We start from the raw sequence: 21,096 nt of genomic DNA, 5'->3' as shown, positions 1-21,096 counted from the left end.
GTAGGCTAAAAAACCACCAGGTGATCCAGAGGGCATCAGGGACAGCAGTGACAAACGGGAATTTTGGTACTTTTAAACCAAGCTGGGCAAAGTGGTTATTTGTACTCTGCTGTTTCTCACCTGCTGAGCTCTAGGGCAGAGCTGCTGAACTATTTTGGCTTTCCCAACAAGTCCTGGGTGTCCCACACGGCTCCAGGACAGCTCCAGGACAGCTCCAGCACCATTCCTTAGCTCAGCCTGTCCAAAGAAAAACTCAGGAACAGGAAACAGCCCCCCACACCCCCAGAGCTCCTGTTCTATGTCCACACGTTCCCTCCTCCTCTCCACCAGGAAACAGAGGCACGAGAAGGGTGAATGATGCATTCAGTGATGCTCAAGTTAGAAAGCACAGCCCCTGATCACACAATCCCTGGGGTTGAAGATCTCTGAGACCATCGAGTCCAAGCTGTGCTCGATGCCTTCTTTGTCCCCAGCCCAGAGCCCTGAGTGCCACATCCAGGAATTCCTTGGACACCTCCAGGGATGGGCACTCCAAACCTCCCTGGGCAGCCCCTGCCAAGGCCTGCCCACCCTTTCCACAGAGAAATTCCTGCTGATGCCCAACCTGGGTGACCCCATGGAGCACTGGGCATCTCTCACGTGGACCAAACCTCAAATTCGGGTTGGTTCATCTGGGGAAAGAAGGGAGGTGAATCCACTTTTTGGACCCCTTGAGTCCCTGAATGTTCACAAAACACCTGGAGGTGGCACTTGAGGACGTGGTGTAGCGGTGGCTGTGGGTTGATGGTTGGATCTGATGATGTTTAAGATCTTCTCCAACCTTAAGGACTCCAGGACCTCACCTTGAGCACCCCTGGGACCTGCAGGAAGTTCCAACCTCGCTGGGCAGCAGAAGGGAAGGACCTGAAAGGCCACCAGGTGCCAGAGAGTGACCCCAGGCAGTGGGAGGAGCAGCCCAGCGAAGGGCAGGGGCTCTGTGGGAGCCCTGAGTCACCGAGGTTTGATGACACACATGGGTTTGACTCTCTCGCTGGTTCCTTGGTAACAGCTCTGCTCAAACCCCCCAAAGTGCTGCCACGTCAGACTAAAATCCTTCCATTTAAAGAAAACAAACCCCCAGCAAGGCCAGACTCGCTGGTGATTCACAGTGACGCCGCCTCAGAGGCTCCCTGAGGGTATCCAAGGAGCACACGGAGCTCACCCGGCTCGGAATCACACGGATTCTGATCAGATGCAGAACTCTTGGTGCTCCCCAGGAAAACACCCACTCCAGAGGGCCTGGTGTGGATCACAGCCAGCTCTCATTTCACTGGAGGTTATTTAATATTCCTTGCTGTCTCTCTCCCACCTCCTCTCTTCAGCAATTTGCCCCCAAACCTGCAGGAACAAAGAGCTCAGGCACTCGTTTGCCACAACATTCCCTTGCTGCTCCTCCGAGACCAAAGTGGGACCAAGGCACAGGAGCTGGGAGATTTCCCTTCTGTTTGATGCTAAAAAAAGTGTTTTTCTTTCTGAATCAGTTCCATGTCCCTGCTCCAGCCTCACTCAGTGTCCCAGCACTTCACATTATTCCCAGTAACTGCAACAGGATCAACTTCCACAGTGTGAAAGCACAAATCCTCTCCTGCTCTCCTCCTTTCCTGTGTTCCTGCAGCTGGCCCTGGTCACAGACCTCTCGTGGCAAAGGGAATTTTTTCAGGAAAAAGCAGAGGTTTCATTTGTCTGCCCAATTCCAGGAGTGGGACTTTCAGCAAAACCAGAGATCAGAGCCTTTCCCTGCCCTGCTCTCAGCCAGACCTCACCCAATGCTGCAAACTCCTTTGTAACACATCAGGCTCTGCTGCTTAAAGGCAGCTCTGGGATTTCTTGTTTGCCTGCTTTTCACTAAGAGTCAGATTAGAAGACATTCAAGCTGACTTTGACCTTTGCAAAGCAGGCCAAGTGTTAATAATATTAAAACTGAGAAGAGGGGAAAAGTATTCTCACTACCTGAGATAGGAAACAGGAGAGAGATGCAGTGAATTCTCATGTCTGGTTTCATCTATTAATGGACTTTCATCTCCTTGCTCCCCCTGAACCCTTTGCAGATCTGATCCCTCTACCACCATCAAACTTGTGAATTTCTTGCTGTCAGTTTTTATGGAATAGTGGACTCCAGCATGTGCCAAGTCCCTCCCAGCCCTGCTATTTCTGGATCAGCAACAGATGAACACGAGGAAGAATCTGCTTAGTTTGCAGTTTACTGGGGGATTAGATCCACTTCCTGCAGCTCCAGCTTCCCCAAATGAGCACTGGAAGTTTGATCTTCATTTTGGGACCACTGGGACAGCTGCACTGCCCTGCCCACCCTCAGGACTTGCTGAGGAAGGAGGGATGGTTTTCCTGGGCCAGAAATACCTGGTTTTGTGTAACACAGGCAGAAAAAACTCACCTCCAGGTGCTGAGCTGCACCCCAAGCTGGAAATGGCTCCAAGGCCAGGCTGGATGGGGCTTGGAGCAGCCTGGCCTAGTGGAAGGTGTCCCTGCCCATGGCAAGGGTGTGGGATGAAATGATCTGGAAGGTTCCTTCCCACCCAAACTGAGCTGGGATTCCAGGGAATGCCTCTGCTGGAACAGAGAGTTCCATTCCAGGGGTGAAGGGATGTATGTGAGGGATCCAATACAAGGAGGAGGGATCAACCTCAGCAGTGACACTGGGACACTTCCAAACAGCTCCCCAAGGGGTGTCCCCACCCAAAAAATGTCCCCAGTATTTTTAAGGAAATACAAAATCTTACCACACCACTGCTGGGTGATCTGCCTGAAATCCTGCCCTGACCATGGCACAAGCACTTCTGGGTGTCATCAGAAGATGGCTCAAGAGTTTTGGAGCACAAGACCTCTGACAAACTGGGGGTTTGGGGTTATTTTCCCTCCAAGCCACCCCATTTTCATCACAGGCAGGGGGTGAAGGGTTAACCTCGGGGGGCTGCTGCAGCCTGAAACTCAAGGTGCTCCCTCCAGCACTTCCCAGCAGCTACTGGCTTGAGAGAGAATCAAACTAATTGCCTTAGTAATTACCAAACTAATTACCTCTCTAATCACCCAGTGTCTTTGTTCACATGGAGCTGACATTCTTGCAGAGGAGCCCTGGCTCAGTGCCCCACGTTCTCCTGGAATTTTGCAAGGACTTGCAGCCCCAGGTCCCCCTCACACCACGGCCAAGCTCAGGTCCTGTCCCTCTTCCCAGGGAGGGGCAGCTGCTGCTCCAGCTCCTTGGCTGCTGAACTTTGATGATCAAACCTTGCTGCCAGGCCCTGTTTGACACTTCTGAGAGCAGCCAGGGAGGTGACAGAGCCAACACAGAGCTGAAAGCAGCAGGGTGTTCCCCAGCAGCATCCCTGCCTCACCTCCCTCGCCATTTCCAGAGCTCCACGTGAATCCTGCCCTGGGCTCTGGGGGTCACTCACTGCTGTCCTGAACTCTGCTGTGACAGTGGGAACAGCCCCCAGCTCCTCAGGGAGCTTTCCTCACTGCTGGAAAGCAGCAACACGAGCTGGCCATGACCCCAGGAGGGTTTTGTGGGCACAGCTGGGAGAGGCTGAGCACAGAAAGGACTCTCCTGGCTGCAGGAGCTCGGCCTCTTCTGCTCTCACACATCCCCTCCTGTGTCTGCAGCCAACTCCCAGAACACAAACCACCACAAATCATGGACTGACCAGGTGACAAAGTCCACATCTGCAGCTGTTTGCACCCAAATCCAACCTTGTCTGTTTTTATCTGGCAGCACCCAGCTCCTGATGGAACAGGACTGACCCTGGGCAGGGAGCTGCAGCATGCAGCCACCCAGCACGGGACAAAAGATGATTTTGGGTCCTGCAAATCACATTTGACACCCTGGACAAAAATCCTGGCACTTCTCCACTCTGTCCTGCTACTGATGAAGGAGGCTGGCCTTGCTCTGATCCAGCAGTTCCTGCTGTCACCAACAGCTGGGTGGGTTTGGGATCTGCAGGTGCTGAAAAAGGTCACAGAATCATAAAATCATGAATAGGAGGGAAAATTCTCCATAAACTCCCATAAAAAACCCCAGGAGACTTCCAACATTTTAAGATTTCAGCACCCACATCAGCACATGGGGAGAAGGAAGAAATCAAACACCTCTGGGATGCAGGGATGCATGTACACAAAAGCAGAGGTGGCAAAAGCAGAGGTGGTGGTGAAATGCCAGAAATATCTAGAATTACTGCTCTGCTCTAAAGGCAAAGGTTGTCCACACCAGGACCAGTTCTAAACTGCACACCAGGACCAGTACTAAACTCCACACCAGGGCCAGTTCTAAACTCCACACCAGGGCCAGTTCTAAACTCCACACCAGGGCCAGTTCTGAACTCCACACCAGGAACAGTTCTAAACTCCACACAAGGAACAGTTCTGAACTCCACACCAAGAACAGTTCTGAACTCCACACCAGGAACAGTTCTAAACTCCACACCAGGAACAGTTCTGAACTCCACACTAGGAACAGTTCTAAACTCCACACCAAGACCAGTTCTAAACTCCACACCAAGAACAGTTCTAAACTCCACACCAGGACCAGTTCTAAACTCCACACCAAGAACAGTTCTGAACTCCACACTAGGAACAGTTCTAAACTCCACACCAAGACCAGTTCTAAACTGCACACCAGGGCCAGTTCTAAACTGCACACCAAGGCCAGTTCTAAACTCCACACCAAGACCAGTTCTAAACTCCACATCAGGAACAGTTCTAAACTCCACACCAAGACCAGTTCTAAACTGCACACCAGGGCCAGTTCTAAACAACACACCAAGAACAGTTCTGAACTCCACACCAAGAACAGTTCTAAACTCCACACCAAGACCAGTTCTAAACTGCACACCAGGGCCAGTTCTAAACAACACACGAGGGCCATTTTCAAAGTCCTTACCCTGCTGCTGCCACCATCCTCCCCGAAGCCACACAGGCTGCAGCTGCCACCCCTGATACCACAGAAGATGTTTAAAGAACACAACACCTCAAACACAGTTGGAACAAAGCAGGCAAGGCTGACTCTCATTGCTCAAGGCTGTCAGGATGAGAAACCAATAAACATTTGGCAGTAACAGAGACCTTCCTTCCCGACACAGCTCTTCCCCTGATTTTACAGCATCATCTGGCCTGAAAAACGTCTGCTTTTCCTCTATGCTGCGTTTTGCTGCCAATTCTGAGTCTGGCAACGCTGGCTCTGCCAACTTCTTGGCTCTCTGTTACAAAAGAGAACATTGGAGAGAAGGATTTGTGAGTTAGCTGATTTGTAAACACTACAGCAAGTCACCGTGTAAACACGGTGCTTATGTCCCTGTTGTTTTTCCCGAGCAGTTCACCTGGCACCTGATGTTGTACTCCAGGATCCTCCCCTCCCACCAACATTACAGTTGCTTGGCATGTTAAAAGAAAAAATCCCAGCTTCTCTGGGTAGCATAAAAAAAAAAAAATAAATCCTTAATTAAACAGCGCTCACAAAGCATCTTGATAATTAGGGAAGTCCGTGGTAATATTTTGCATGAATAATAAATGAGATCCACAGGTGCACCCACAGTTGTTCAGTAGGACGAGGTTCAAACACAGCCAATTAGAGAGGGAGAACAGGTAAATTAACAGCAGAAGGCTCCAGACTCGCTGCTCATTTGACATCATTACTTTCTCTATTGTGTAAAAAGTGCCTCCTAAGATTGCTCGGGACAAGGTTTTTACCTGAAGGAAAAGAATTGAAGGAAACTGAGTGCTTGCACAAAGCTGGTTTGGAGATTTTCAGGGAGTTTCTGCCCTTTCACAGAATCCCAGAATGGTTTGGGTGGGAAGAGGCTTTAAGCCCATCTCATTCCAACCCCCTCCCATGGGCAGGGACACCTTCCACCATCCCAGGTTGCTCCAAGCCCCATCCAGCCTGGCCTGGGACACTCCCAGGGATGGGGAACCCACAACCTCTCCATGCAAGGAGAGCTTGCAGTGCTCCATTCACAAGCATTTCCCAAGGAGGGAAGTGGTAGTGGATAAATCACAACACTCCCATCACGTGGGATCCTTTTAGGTGGCTGTGATGGAAAACAGCTCAATCCCAGCCCCGTTCCTGACACCAGGGCTGGTTGTGCATGAAAAGTCTGTGCTTGAAAGCTTCAGCAACAACATCTGCTGGGAAAGCGTGATTGACACAGCAGAGGGAACACCATCCGCCCCCGAGGAGTGGGAAGGGAGACAGACTGCAGCATCAATCTTGTGCATAAAACAAGATTTATTGTTGGTACAGAGTGAGGCATTTTCGTCAGGACTTGATACGAGCGAGGAGCACAACAGAACCATCCCGTGGAAATAAAGGCCGTGGACCACCCTAAGCCTTGGATCACGAACATCATTCCAGCAGAAGGCCTGCAGAGAGAGACCTCAGCAAGCCAGGCCATTTGGGAAGCTGAAGCACAATTTACAATTCTACACTGTGAGGAGAACTCTGGCACCGGGACCAGGGGCTGCTCCCGAGGAACGGCCGCGTCCCGGCGCCGCAAGGGTTACCCCCCCTCCCTCCGACAGCGAGATGTTTCTGAGGAGATTCTACAGTGAAACAGCAGCATTTGAAGGATATTTTCCCTCTCTGAGGTCAGAGAAAGGTTCTTTTCTTTCCCTTCCTTCCAATGCTCCAGTAAGTGGGCTTTGATAAGGCGGAAGGCGAGCTCTGATGGAACAAGATCCAGGTCTCGGCTTCCCGAGCGGTCGCGCTGATTGAGCCGCAAGGATGCTGCCCTTCAAATGGCTCTTCCACTTCTTGTCTTTATTGGGCTGCCCTGCAAATGGGCTGCCGGGTCATTCTTGGGGAGGAAAAAAAGCTCTTCTGCTGAAATTAGTTGATGGTCTTGTGCTTGGTTTGGACAATGCCTTTATCCTCCTCTCCCAAGCAAGCTCTGCTGCAAAAACGATCAGAGGGGAGGGAAGAGAGAGGGAGAAACACATATTTCAGTAAATCCGAGTTATTCCAGACACTCCCTGAAGTTTGGTCACAATTCCTTCCTAAGATCTGATGTTTTTTAAAATCTAAATACAGAACAAGAAACCTTGTTGATAAACACACCATGCCAGAGACAAGCCAGAGAAGCAGAATGAAGGGATCTGAGGACTCAACAAGGCAGTGCTTTGGAGGCCTGAAGAGTCTCTCTAATGATCCATTTTCATCTCCCCTCATGCTGCCATGGCTTTAGTGCTGCGGCTATTAAAGGAAATTAAAACATCTGACCTTACAATAGGAAAAATCCCATTCCCAGCAATTAAACTCTTGAGGAAAAATATCCTGAAAACATCCAACACTGAGTATCCCTTGCCTGGCTCTTTCCCAGGTTCTGAGCCAGAATTAAAACCCCAACAGTCTGAACATGTTGCGCTCATCTCGGGCTCCATTACAGAGTCACAGAGCATGGAATGGTTTGGGTTAGAAAGGACCATAAAAATATTTCAATTCTTTTTCACTAGACCAGGTTTCCTGTCCCTGGAAATGTTCCAAGCCAGGCTGGACAGGGCTTGGAGCAACCTGGGATAGTGGGAGGTGTCCCTGCCTGTGGCAGGAGCTGGAATGAGATGATCCTTAAAGCCCCTTCCAACCCAAACCATTTTTCTTGCCTACAAAACCCATCAAACGAGTAAGGATTAATTAAGAGTCTCCTTGCAAGAAATGGTAGGAAGGGATTTGATAAGTCCGAGGTTTTCTGTCAGGAACAAACCCAAATTTAAACCTTGAAATCTTACAGGTGACCTCCAAACAGCTGATTCAGGTGTCTGAGCAACTCTACACAGCTTGGAAGTCTGGATTGCATTGTCACAGCCATGGAAATTAGGGAAAATTAACAATAAAGGGAATTAAAACCATGTCAGGTCTGGCTCCAACCAATTTTTCGTATTATTCTTAAAAATAACCCAGTAAACTGCACTGTTCCACCCAGTTCCTGCAAGGGTTAAAGCTGCACCTCGATTGGACTTCAGGAAAAATGTCTCTCCCAAAAGGATTGTCCAGCCTGGGGGCAGGGCTGGAGTTCCCATTCCTGGAGGGATTTAAAAGCATTTTAAATTAAAAGGGTTTTAAGTGTGGATGTGGCACTTGGGGACGCGGTCAGTGCTGGGAATGCTGGGACTGGATGGAACTGGAGGAATTTTCCAACCTTAACAATTGTGACTTTAAAATTCTCCAAGGCATCCACACAAAGGTGGTGCCTGTCCTTGTGCCCACAGAACCCTCCAGAATCCACAGAGGGGAAGAAGAGGCTGATGGAATAAAAGGAGTCAGTTTTGTGCTGCTTGGGTGCATTTGCAAACAAAAATGTGGGGAAGTTTCATCCATTACCAAAACCTCCCCATGGAGATTTCTGGAAAGCTCAGGAAAATTCCTTTTTCCAGAGGAATTACAGACTCACTCCAAGCCATCTCTGGACTGAATATTAACTTTACTTTGTTTTAACACTGCACAAGTTAACAGAAGAAATTCCCAAGGGATCTCAGAAAAAATGGGCTACTTTTGTTGAGTGTCAAGGACAGAAATTGCAGATATTTGTTTGTCATGTCCGTATTTCTGCCCACAAAACTTCACCTTCAGACAAACAGGGGTGTTCCAAGCCTTGCTTTGGTTTTATCTACATTTGGGGGTTTTTACTGTTTTTCCTTGCCTTTTTAAATTAATGCATTTAAAATATATATTTATTTTTTTTCCCCAGAACCTCAGGGAGGGAAGCTGGTCCATAATAAACTTCCTTCAATGAGGGCACTGTTAAATGATGAACTCTTTTTGTTGTTTTTCAATTCAGTGTTTCCAGATACACAAATTCCATGCACTTTTCTCTTCAGAGTAGAAATTGGTATCAAGTAAAAATACAGGAAGATGAGGCTAAAATCCTGGTTTTATTCTGTTTAAGATGCATAATTAAGGACCCACTTGATCCAACAAATTAAAATAGTGGTTACAAGGCTGAAGGATAACATTTTTGTAGCCAGGCTGTCAGGCACCAGCAGCTGCTGGTATTGTTATTTTAAATACTCTTAAACCTCACCTGCCTGCAGAGACCTGAATCCTTCTGGAATTCAATGGCTTAACAGGAAATTATTGCATGGATTTTTAAAACCATAGCTGTGTTTCTATGTAAGAATCAGAACTTCTTGTAGCCCAGGGTGGGGAAAAATTGAGAGGGAAAAAAAACCCAAAAAAATGCAAAAAAAAAAACCCAAAAATATATATATTTTAACAGCTCTTGTCCATACCCATGTCTGGAAAACCAGGAAAAAGGATTAAAAAGCCATGGATGGACTGGCTGGAGCTACTTCAGGAGTGGCAGCACAAATAAATGCCACACACAATCCAAATATCTTCCCCTTAATGGCTCCATTAGGTTAAGTTTTCCTCTCCATTACTGGCATTATCACTGTAATAACATGCAAACATTAATAACGGAGTTTAATTTATCTCCCCAGCTTCTCATGACTTTGGGAAGAGATTTCAAGGGAAGATACAACAATGTGTCAAAGCCCTCGGAATTAACAACTCTCTGGGCTTTTCTAAGGAGGGGAGAAAAGGACAGATAGAGACATGAGATTACAGACAGCATGAGAAATAAGGAGCACATAGAAGAGAGGGGGAGATAATTATAAGCAAGATAGGAAAGAAAGAGGAGTCAATAAATTCAATTTATGAAAAGCACAGAGTGTGCTCAGCCCGAGCACAAGTGCCCAGACTCACCGCCAGGAAATCGGATTAGTTCACTTATTTGCTTTCCAATATCTTGCTCTATTCCCTCTAGCAAATTTTCTTCTTCCTTTGTTTCTTGTAGCCAGTGTCAGTTAACTTTTTCATTTCTGAATCTGCCATTTATCCCCCTCCTCTGGCTCCCAAGCAAGAAGGTAATTTTGAAGTGATTTTATAGCGGCGTTTAGGAATTATTTCAAAGTAACTGTCTGGACTTGTGGGCAAGCAGTGAGTAAAAATAATTACAATTACAGCTGCAGCACGTGGAGGATGGGCTGGTGTTCATTAGGAAAAACAATTGCTCCTGCTTGCAAATATTTCCATCATAAAAGGCTTCTCCTTCTCTGTTATCATGAGAGAAACCTCTCTGAATTCTCATCTTGAAGCATGTGTGAAACAGAATAAGAAACATTTAGGAAACACTTTTAACTACTTGACAGGCTTGGATGAAGATCTTCAACAAAAAAAAAAGGTGTTTAAAAGGGTTCAAAAACCTAATGCTCATATTTATGCAATTTGCTTTTCCTGCACCTTCTGAACATGAATTAATTCATCCTCATCAGAGTCTTCTGAAGAAATTCCTATCAGATACAAACTTGAGTCAGAGCTTAAACATGTCAAAGTAATTAATCCATTTTTTTTCTGGTTATTTTAAAAAATAATAAAAAATTAAACATACAGTAAATCAGTGCTGCAGATGCTCCAGGGCCATGGGGAAATCCACTACAGAACAAACCAAAACAGGGTTACAAGTGATGGAACAAGAGGAAACGGCCTCAAGTTGCACCAGGGGTGGTTTAGGTTGGATATTGTGGAAAATTTCTGCACTCAAAGGCTTTTCCAGCCAGGGCAGGGGGATTTAAAAGCTGTGTGGAGGTGGCACTTGGGGACAGTCAGTGGTGGCCTTTGGGGATAACTGTACTGGATGGTCTGAAGAATCTTAATGGCTCCGTGATTCTCATGTTATTCACTGGACTTTTCCTGAAAAAGCAGATTGGTGCATTCCAAAATGGGCAGGAGGAGAAATCATGGAATGACAGAAGGGTTTGGGTTGGAAGGGACATTCCAGACCATCCCATGCACCCCACCATGGGCAGGGACCCTTCCACTACCCCAGGGTGCTCCAAGCCCTGTCCAGCCTGGCCCTGGACACTGCCAGGGATGGGACAACAAACATCAATAAAGGATAAATTAAAGGAAGTTAATTTGAAGGGACAGGGAGCTCTCAGTGACTGAGGAACAACGAGCAGTGTCAATTCCAGTGTTAATAATTTGGGAATACCAGCTGGAGGCTGCAGCATTTTAAAACAAAAGGTCACAGAGAAGGATCAGAGCCAAAGTCTGATGGATTTTCTGCCCAGGCAGAGTTGAGCCCAGGGAAGGTGATGCCCATGATCAAACACCAGCCGTGCTCTGCAGGTCTCCACTGTCACATAAAGATGGGTGTCCTCACGTGCTCAAATATTAACTCATGGATTCGGGCAGAAATAAAGATCAACAGACTTGTTTAAACACTTTTTACACATCCTGCACGTGGGCTGTGAGCACATTTTGTTTGTTTAAGGACACAATTGAGGTCAATATATGCTTTTCTGCATTTGAAAGACAAAGGCTGATGGAAAAGAGTAAAAGTGCGAAATCATAGCTTCTTCTAATTTAATGATTTACATATTACTGTCATTTTCCTTCATGCTGCACTAATTAAGCACAAAGATTTTAATTGGCAGTGACATCCATACCCTACAAAACTGGAAGAGAGGAGGGCAAGAGCAGGTAAAGGGCAGTGTTAGAGCTTTGCATAACACCAGACTGAAGAAATCAAGAATTCCAAGAGGTGACCAATGTAGTTTGAGACATCCAGGAGTTTCTCGTATATTTATAGCAAAAATTACCAGGTATTTTAATCCCCTTGTTTTACTGCTAAAACTGTAGATAACAGGAAACATCTGCCAACAACAAGAGCTCCTACACTAAACAACAGCTTCCCAGGGGAAGAGATGGAAACCTGAGCATTTAAATCAACTCCGAGTGGTCTCCACAGAGCTCTGGGAACTCACGTACTGGGAAATGCTTAGGTATGGAGGAAGGACTAACTGGAACTTCCTCTGCTCATCATTCCAGCATTTTTCAGTGAGAATAGGTCCAGCTCACCTGTTTGGCATGGTTGACACAGTGCAGGTACTGGCTGGCCAGGGCAGAGCAGCTCAGGGTCTCCTGGGCATGTTCCCGGTAGCACTGGAGGATTTTATCCTGCAGCTCCCCACAGATCGGGTGGGACTCGTATCTCCTGTGAGAACAGAGAACAGCTTCAGGGTTTCCTTCTAAAAACATCTCAGGAAAGACAAAATTCTTATTCTTATTCTTATTCTTATTCTTATTCTTATTCTTATTCTTATTCTTATTCTTATTCTTACTCTTATTCTTATTCTTATTCTTATTCTTATTCTTATTATTCTTATTATTGTTACTGTTATTATTATATCAGTTGGGGGAGGAAGGGAGTTTAAAGCACATCCAGTCCCACCTCCTGCCGTGGGCAGGGCCGTCTTCCACTATCCCAGGCTGCTGGAGCACTTCCAGAGGAAAGAATTCCTCTCTGTGAGGGTGGTGAGGTCCCTGGAAGTGTCCAAGGCCAGGCTGGACAGAGCTTGGAGCACCCTGGGATAGTGGAAGTTGTCCCTGCCCATGGAATTGGGGGTGGGACTGGGTGATCCTTAAGGTCCCTCCCAACCCAACCCACTCTGTGATTCTGATTCTCATTTTGCTGATTGGCCAAGGCAGGTTTTCCTGTTTTCCTGTTTCATTTCATTTCCCTGCTCCTCCAGGGAATTGATTTCTTGACAATCACTGAAGACGTCATGGTAAAGAAAAGGGAATGTTAAGTCACCTTGATTTTACAGTATGTACCTATAAAAACATCTCTTTCTCCTTTCATTCATTGCCCTGCATCTGTAAAATCTAAACCAGAATTTAAATGCAGTCCCAGGTGCTTCCACACTTTATGATCTCCAAGTTCAAACTTCTGCAGACTCTTACAGAGAAGGATTTTCCTTTAATCCCCCCTCTGCTGAGATCAGCACGTGCTTCAAAGGCGTGTCAGGCATCAGAATGTGTAACCACAAACTGCTGCACACGGAGGGGGCACGGCAAGGTCTGGGACAGGGAACAACAGAATCACCAGGGATGTTCCCTGTAGGCATCTCCCAGCAGTGATGATTTAGATCCAGCTACACCAGAGCTCCAATAAACCCCCAAACCCCTGGTGTGAATTGATAAACCGATCCAAGAGAGCCTGAATTAATTAAAAATACCCAGAGTAAACCTTGCTGTGCCTTTATTCACAAGTTTTAAAGTGACTTCTTATATACAGGTGAAGAGAGAAAGGAATGGGCTGCTCTAGCATTGCTGCATTAATTCTCTCACTGTATTTAAAACCATTTCAATGGGAGAACTTTCTAACCCATGATAAAGAGCTTTTGAATTGTTTTTTCTCAGAGCCACGCCATCAGTGACCAAAACCCAGGTATTATTCCTTATTTGAATGTTTCAAAGGACTCTGTACATTGCCAACCATATGGGAGCCCTGTGAGACACATCATTTCCCACCCCTCAGTGACTTGTTTTCACACTCTGATGTTTCAGGGGGGATTTTTGAAAACCTCCCCTCAGCCCTGTCCTTCCAGGCACTGCAGGTCAGTGAGAACAAGGCCACTTCCTTCAAGTCAACCGAGTCAAATCATTTTTTGGATGAATCTGAAGGTGAGCAGTGTCTCTGTATCGATCAGCTGTGCCGGTTCCACTCCCCTGATGTTCTGTTGGCACTTTTGGGAAAGCACTAAATGAAATTACTGCCTGCCATGAGAAGGGCATAAAGCACGGGCTGCAGGATCTCCTGTTGGGAAAGGAGGATCCACTGTCCATTATGGGAACCCCTCTGAAGGGGAATGAAATATCTCCCTAACAGAAGTTGCTATGATTACGTCAATTAATACTTAAATGGGATATTGGGAAGGAATTCCTGGCTGGGAGGGTGGGGAGACCCTGGGATGGAATTCCCAGAGCAGCTGTGGCTGCCTCTGGATCCCTGTAAGTGTCCAAGGCCAGGCTGGATGGGGTTTGGAGCAGCCTGGGACAGTGGGACAGTCCCTGTCCATGGCTGGGGTGGATCTGGATGGGCTTTAAGGTCCCTTCCAACCCAAATTGTTCTGGAGTTCCCGGAATAAAAGTCATTTTACAGAAGCATTTGAGGGTCTGTGAGGTTTGACTGAGAGAAAAGCTCCTAAGAAAAAGGTAAATAAATGCAAACCCAGCAATTAGGTGGGATTTATTGTGAAAATGTGGAGGTTTTAAATGCCTGAGTGGATAAAGCAACCTGGTCTGGTCCCAGGCAGGGCCAGGGATCCTTAGAGCAGGAGATCCCTTTCCTGAACTATCCCATGTCCTGAGAGAGATCCTGAGATGGGAAAAGTGTCACCAGAGTACCACAGAATGGTTTGGGTTGGAAGGGACCTGAAAGCCCATCCAGTGCCACCCCTGCCATGGGCAGGGACATCTCCCTCTGTCCCAAACCTCAATCCAACCCTGGACACTTCCAGGGATTCAGGGACAGCCACAGCTTCTCTGGGAAATCCATCCCAGGGCTTCACCACCCTCACAGCCAGGAATTCCTTTCCAATTTCCCATCTAAATCCCCCTTCTTCCCATTTAAATCTCTTGCCCCTTCTCCTATCACTGTCTGCTCCTGTAAAGTAAACAAGATTGTGTCCTACATCACATTTATTTATCTATTTATTAAATTGCTCAGAGATTTCACAACCAAACTGAAGGAAAACCACCAGTTTTCCTGCACCACAACGAGTGCAGAGGGAATTCCAGGGAATGCTGACAGATCTCCAGCTCCACTCAGCGCAGCTCCAGAATTCCTGAGCAGAACCAGCACACCCAAAACCCCCAAGGCTTTTCTCAGCACAAGTCAATATGAGCAGCAGCCGCCTGGCACGCGAGGAACAGCGTGTTTTTATCAAGTTTGCGATTCCTTGATCATGCTTTCCCTTCTCCAGCTGCTCCTGAAGCACCTCCCATGCCAGAATAATCTTTCAGTGCTGGAATAAACCTCTGAGGGAGGCTGCACCCACCTTTTCCAGCGAGCTGATGCATCACAACCTCGTAAAGGTAATAGGATGAAAACACAAAAGGAAATGAGGGAGAGACTGTCTTAAAAAGAAATATTCTATGCTAAAGCATGAAAAGAAAATTTAATGAAGGGAACTTTGTACTCATCTGGGCTCTCTCAAAGAGCATAGCTTATTGTGCTCCTGGGGGCTCGGGGAGAGGAGCCCCTTCATGGCATTCAAACAAAATGTCTACTAAAGAGGAAATTTGAAATCACCACGGTGAGCTTTGCGAGTTTCGTGCTAAAACTGACACTCTCACTGAAGGAATCTGAATGGCTGATGAGATTCCAGCTGTGCAGGTATCTGGCATAATCCCCCTCAGATCAGGACTTCAGGCAATTGTCATAAAATATGGGGAAAAAAATAGCAACAAAAAAGCGGAGCGTGAGATAAAAATAGTGCCATGAGATGGGCAGGAGTACCCAGGGCTTGATTTAATTCCTCATTAAAGCGCTGACACCTATCAAAGACAGCTGATTTTATTTGTGTAACCCTTGGCTACTTCTGAAGTACTGAATAAAACAGACCAGAGCCATCCTCTGTGTCCGAGCAGCGCACAACAGCCCAACCTGCAGCTCTCTGAGATCCAATCTTGCTGTGCCTCCTCCAAAGAGCAGCTCAGCACATCCAAACCACAACCTGGGGGTGGTTCCCAGCACGGGGCCGTGCTTGGGAAGTCCAGGGAAGTCTTAACTCGAAAACAAAACCCTACAAATGGACGTGATCCCACTGAGCCCCAGAGCAGCAGCACAGGAGGGTGTTGGAGAGGATGTTCTGACCTGTTTTATTTAGTCCTACTGATGGAGGAGAGGAGCCACGCTGTGACCAGACCTGGCAGAAAGCAAAATAAACAGAAAAAAAAAAAAAAAAAAAAGGGAGGATGTTTCTTTTCTCAGTGTTCTCAGAATAAACACAGAGATAAGGAAGAACAAATGGATGCAAACAGATGGTGAAACAAAGGGAAACTGAGGCAATCCACACCCTCACGGTGGGCAGCTCATGAAGTGCGTAACAGCTTAATTGTTCTCAGGTGCTTTATGAAGAACTAAGAGGGATTTCAGAAGGATTTGTGGGAATTTAATAAATTAACATTGTCTGTGTCCAGCAGAAATTCCTTCTGAGAAAGAGCAAGATGTGTTTCATGGCATCATGGAATGGTTTGGGGTGGGAGGGACCTTAAAGCTCACCCAGTGCCACCCCTGCCATGGGCAGGGACACCTCCCACTGCCCCAGGCTGCTCCAAGCCCTGTCCAACCTGGCCTTGGTTGGATCTTCCAGGGATCCAGGGGCAGCCACAGCTGCTCTGGGCAGTTTGGAAAGGGGATGAGTGAGGGGTACGAGGTGGAGTCACTGGAAACAGCAGGGAAGCAGAAATGGGACATGCAGGGCTTGGAAAGGGAAGATGTGTGATTTTTCCTGGGATAACACTGATGAGGATGGCAGGATGAAAGGGGATGATGTGAATCTGGGGTAGGGAAGAATCTGCAGCGCTGCTTTCACCAGACACAATCAGGGCAAGATTCCACTTCTTTTGGCCAGGAGGAAAAAGAAAAGTGAAGGGAATGTTGGTAGCCCGAGCAGAGATGAGTTTGGCTGAGCAGATGGACAGGAAAGGCCACGTTGGAGGGATTTTGTACATGGAGGCAGCAAGAGAAATGTGAGCCCAGCTCAGGGAACCCTGAGGGAAGCTCAAAGCTGAAGTGTGAACACCTCTGAAACAGCAGCAAGGCACTTGTGCTCTCCATCACCACCCAAAAGGTGCTGGTGAGAGGAATTCTTCTTTTTTTAACATTACTTCACCCAAAAAGAGCCTCTTCCACAGGGTAAATCCACAGGGAGCATTTATATAGCACAGAAAATAGTTGTAAAGCAGAACCCAGGGGAAAAAAAAAGACAAAAGGGCATATGGTAATGAAGGTCCTCATCACTGCACCATTATTTTTAGTTTTTACATTAATTTACTCTTTATATTAAACTATTTTTAAAGACTGTCTTCGCACATGCTGTAGGTGATGAGTTGAAGGCGCGTTACGAAACGTGTGAGGCACAAAACCAAATGGTTGAGTTCTCCTCCAAATGGTTTGGGAGGAATAACACAGATCTGATTGCTGAATATCTACAAATGCTGGGCCCTAATCAAGCTGTGCCCACACAGAGCCCTCACAATCACCACGTGGGAAGTGCTGCCAGCAAAAGATCAAGTACTGCAGAGTTGATTCTTGCTTTTATTTACACTCCAATGAGGAGTGTGACTTCTCCAAAAGGTGTAAAAGAATTTTCCTAACGAATCTCTGCTGAAATGCTGGAAAGAACCACGCTGGTTTCTGCTCTGCAATTGAGAATGTAAAATCTACAGAGCAATACTAAATGAATGACTTAAAGGTTGGAACACAACTTATTCCATCTTTTGTGATGCTCAGAATCAAATCCAACGTTAATTTCCCCGTGTTATTTTTATATCCTTTCTCCAAAAACCTCAGCACCCCCAAAACCTAACCCAAAACCACAGGAAAATGTTTGTCATCCTCTCATTGACTGCATCTCGTACACAGCCTTGTCAAAAGAAAATAAAGATACATTTCAAACGAGGAGAGGAGAGGTTCGGAGAGGAGAGGTTCGGAGAGGAGAGGAGATTCAGTATGTTGACAAAATCCTGGTTTTCCAGGGATGAATGTCAGAAAGTCCTACTGACCTTTCTAGAGGGCTGGATTTTGAACCTGGGGAGTGTTTCCCACCTGGTAAAACACCTGGAATGCTGGCTGGATGTTGGAGCAGCAACTTGGAAAAGCAAAGTGGGAACAATTTCCTTGTGTTGTAAGAATTCATTTACTGCTCACAGGGAGGGAAGAGCTTCTCTGAGGTTATCAGAGAGAAATGATGACCTTAAATCTGTCCAAATAAGTAAATACAAGCAGAACTCCAACATGCTGGAGAGGGACTGGGGACAAGGCCTGGAGGGACAGGACACAGGGAATGGCTTCCACTGCCAGAGGGCAGGGATGGATGGGATGTGGGGAAGGAATTCCTGGCTGGGCTGGAATTCCCAGAGCAGCTGTGGCTGCCCCTGGATCCCTGGAATGTCCAAGCACCCTGGGACAGTGGGAGGTGTCCCTGCCCATGGCAGGGGTGGAACTGGATGTCCTTTAAGGTCCCTTCCAACCCAACCCATTCCAGGATTGAGCAATTCCACATTCACACATGGAAAAAGTTCTGCACATCCTTAAAACCTTTCTTGGGAAAGGATGTAAGAGGAAGACAACAAGATGAGGATCTGGCTGTGAACCCTCATTTGTTGGAACTGGTTTGCTAAGGAAAAGCTTCAGGACACCACATGAGGATCAGATCTCTGCAGCCCAGAGAAGGACAACTGCAAGAGCTGAATCTCAGTTATCAATTATCAATGAATTACACGATGGAATGATCAATGGATTACAGCCAGACAGGTTTCCTAGCAGTGGGTTTACAATGCAAACAGAATCCAAACCTTTCCCAAAGAACAGCTGGTGAAAAGCTGGGACTCACTGGCAGAGGATACTGGGGTCATCAAAACACATCTGGGTTCAGAATTAATTATACAGGAAGGTGTGAGATGCCCGTGAAGAGATTACAAACAAGATTTGGCTCAGGAGAAAGCCCCACGCCACCACTTGTTTGAAGGCAAAATTATATCCCTGAACACTTCCTTCATTTTTAGAGCATTCCCTAAAAACCCACTCCCAGCTCAGGAGACTGATCTGACCTGCTGTGGTCGTCTAAATTCCAAATACCTCGAGGAGCAAGCTATCAAATGAAGACAGGATTCCCATCCACCCTAACAGACAAAATGAGTTTGAATACTTTTATTTTAATTGATATGAACTGACTTGCATTATCCCAAACCACTGTTTGTTTATAAAATTCCCTTCCCCTCCTAAAACAGAAGAGAAACCCTCTTAAACTCCAAAGCACACCAGCATTAATGCACAAATGTACCTCTCCCACAGCTGGCTCCTGCAGCTGCAAAGGGAGCAGCGTGCTGGAATCACCCAAATTTAGGATTCACTTTTCTTTTTAGCTTAAGGGACAGTTTTTAGTGAATAGCAGGATACTAAAATAAACAATCACATGGATGGCAGTGATACAAATTCCTTCTAACAGGGGCACGGATGCTGCTACAAAGTAGGAAAGATAATTTGGCAACTGCAGGCTTAAATTAGAAGGAACTCAAGGAGGAGCAGTTTTGTGGAATATTTTGTAGTACCTAAATGTTATATATAGAAATATATAGAGAAATACTTCTTGGCCTTGCACAGATCAAACCCAGCTCCTAATTTTGACAAGTTCAGAGACAAAGGATGATCCCAGATGTAGCCAAGCCTGTCCCATCACTGTTGAGCACAAAATCCAAACTCTTCCCAGCCCCAGAGTCCGATGGGCTGAGCGTGGATGGAGCCAACCCTTCCAATTCCATGATTACACGATCAACAAACCAACATTTGCCTTCCAAAACCTCATCATGTCAACCCAGATCACAGATTATTTTTAGAGCTCGCATGTGGTATCACTTGAGCTCAGCCTTACTCACTCAAAAAAGAATTATTTAATGAAGACTGGCGAGATTCCACTTGGCTCTTCAGGAGAACACAAGTCAAGGATCAGCAAACAATGCCATGTGCTACAATTCCTTACTATTTACTCCTAATAAGGAATTTGGAGGAGGTTTCTGAAGGTTTGGAGAAGCGAAGGAACCGAGGCTCTGCTCAGCTGCAGCTCATGGAAAAGCAGATTCGGTCTCTGGGGGGGTGAATTGATGCTTTGTTGATATTTCTCATAGAAGAAGTTGAAGCCAATACCTGGATATATTAACTACCATTACATGGTAGTGTAAACCCCAATGTTTCTAATTTTTAAAGGAAAAAATAATTCTGCACCGATCTGAAACTCGCTTCTATATGAAGGTGTCAAAAAAGACAGAGTTTCATCCACTAAAATGACCCATTTTAATGTTAGCCCTGTCCTGCATTCAATTTTCCACAGTAACTTTACATCACTGTGTGTGTAAAGCACACAGACACAAAAAAACCCAACAAACACAGACCCAAATGAGCAGCATAAACCAAACCCAGGACAGCAAAGCACATTCTGGATTTATTACTGCCACTTCTCTCCCAAGAGCTACAACTCACTGCAGGCTTTGTAAAAGCCCAACATCACACTATCATCCCCAAACCCTGGTGATAAAATCTTCACTGAGCCTCACACTATAAAAAAAAACAAACCCTAAACCAAGCAGTTTTGCCTTTCTAAAGGTGCTAAATAATATGTTCTAACAAGCAGACACTTTTCTCCTCTCTATCAAAGGTCAACTACAGCACTCAACACAAAGCACCACAAGACACTAACTCGTGGCACATTATTATCCAAATATTACTCTCCAGAGCAATATATATTTAACTATTCTCTTCAGCTATAAAAGGCCCCAAAACCCTGTTAACTGACCACAAAAATAAAAGATATTATGGGCAGAAGCAGCGGCCAGAAAAAGCAATCACCAGTTAAACACTTCGAGCCTCGCCGCTCGCGTGGGTGACGATTACTCGAGGGAACTGAAGGTTGTAATCTTAAGAGATAGCAGAATAAATGCCAATTTTTCATTTGGGCATGAAGTTATTTAAGAAAACAAGCTTGGATTCACTCTGCTAAGCCACAAAGGCCACGTGTGATTCCACAAGTCTTGGATTGGGATGAGGCCGAGCCACTCTTTTCATAAAGCAGAATTGGCTGGGCTGCAACGAAAATCAAATGTCATCAACTCCAACAAAGAGCAAAAATCCCACTGAGATTGTGCTACTGGGCCTTGCTCTAATACATCTTAGCCCTAATGGGATGTACAATGTGCTACAGAAACACAAATCAGAATGTCCTCAACATCCTTTGTGGCACCGCAGGAAGGAAAATGTTCCTCTCACCAGGACCAGGTCAGGAGCTGGAGCTGGAAGGGTGAGCTGGAAATGACAACATTCACATTTTTTCATTATTCTCGTGATTTAAATTATCTTTCAAGTTTTCAAGTAATTTTTCACTGCCTGTTGGTGTTTCCCTCAGGCTGTTGTAAGATATGACAACAAAGATGCTCCCAGGGCTGGAGACCCTGGGAGAGCTGGGGGTGCTCACCCAGAGAGGAAAAGGATC

The 21,096-nt window shown here is 46.3% G+C and overlaps 1 protein-coding gene across 9 annotated transcripts in view; it reads right to left on the bottom strand.

The window, feature by feature from the left end:
• Nucleotides 1-6,256: 6,256 nt before the first annotated feature.
• The window catches only part of CHCHD3 (coiled-coil-helix-coiled-coil-helix domain containing 3), a 122,539-nt gene continuing 107,699 nt past the window's right edge, over nucleotides 6,257-21,096 (bottom strand). For 4 of the 9 annotated variants that reach the window (XM_086886376.1, XM_086886380.1, XM_086886382.1 and 1 more), the window contains 2 exons: nucleotides 11,903-12,038; nucleotides 6,257-6,938 (listed from right to left, as the gene is read on the bottom strand). In XM_086886376.1, the coding sequence (XP_086742502.1) occupies nucleotides 6,912-6,938; nucleotides 11,903-12,038 (163 nt within the window). In that variant the 3' untranslated portion in view covers nucleotides 6,257-6,911. Of the gene's footprint in view, nucleotides 7,545-10,919; nucleotides 12,039-21,096 lie in introns of all 9 variants that reach the window. The other 5 variants (XM_086886381.1, XM_086886375.1, XM_086886378.1 and 2 more) reach the window with 3 other exon arrangements.

This window comes from Cyanistes caeruleus, chromosome 4 (genome assembly GCF_971803275.1).
Source record: "Cyanistes caeruleus chromosome 4, bCyaCae1.hap1.1, whole genome shotgun sequence".
Lineage (NCBI taxonomy): Eukaryota > Metazoa > Chordata > Aves > Passeriformes > Paridae > Cyanistes > Cyanistes caeruleus.
The sequence above is the reverse complement of the archived record's forward strand: the minus strand, read 5'-3'. Positions and strand labels throughout refer to the sequence as shown.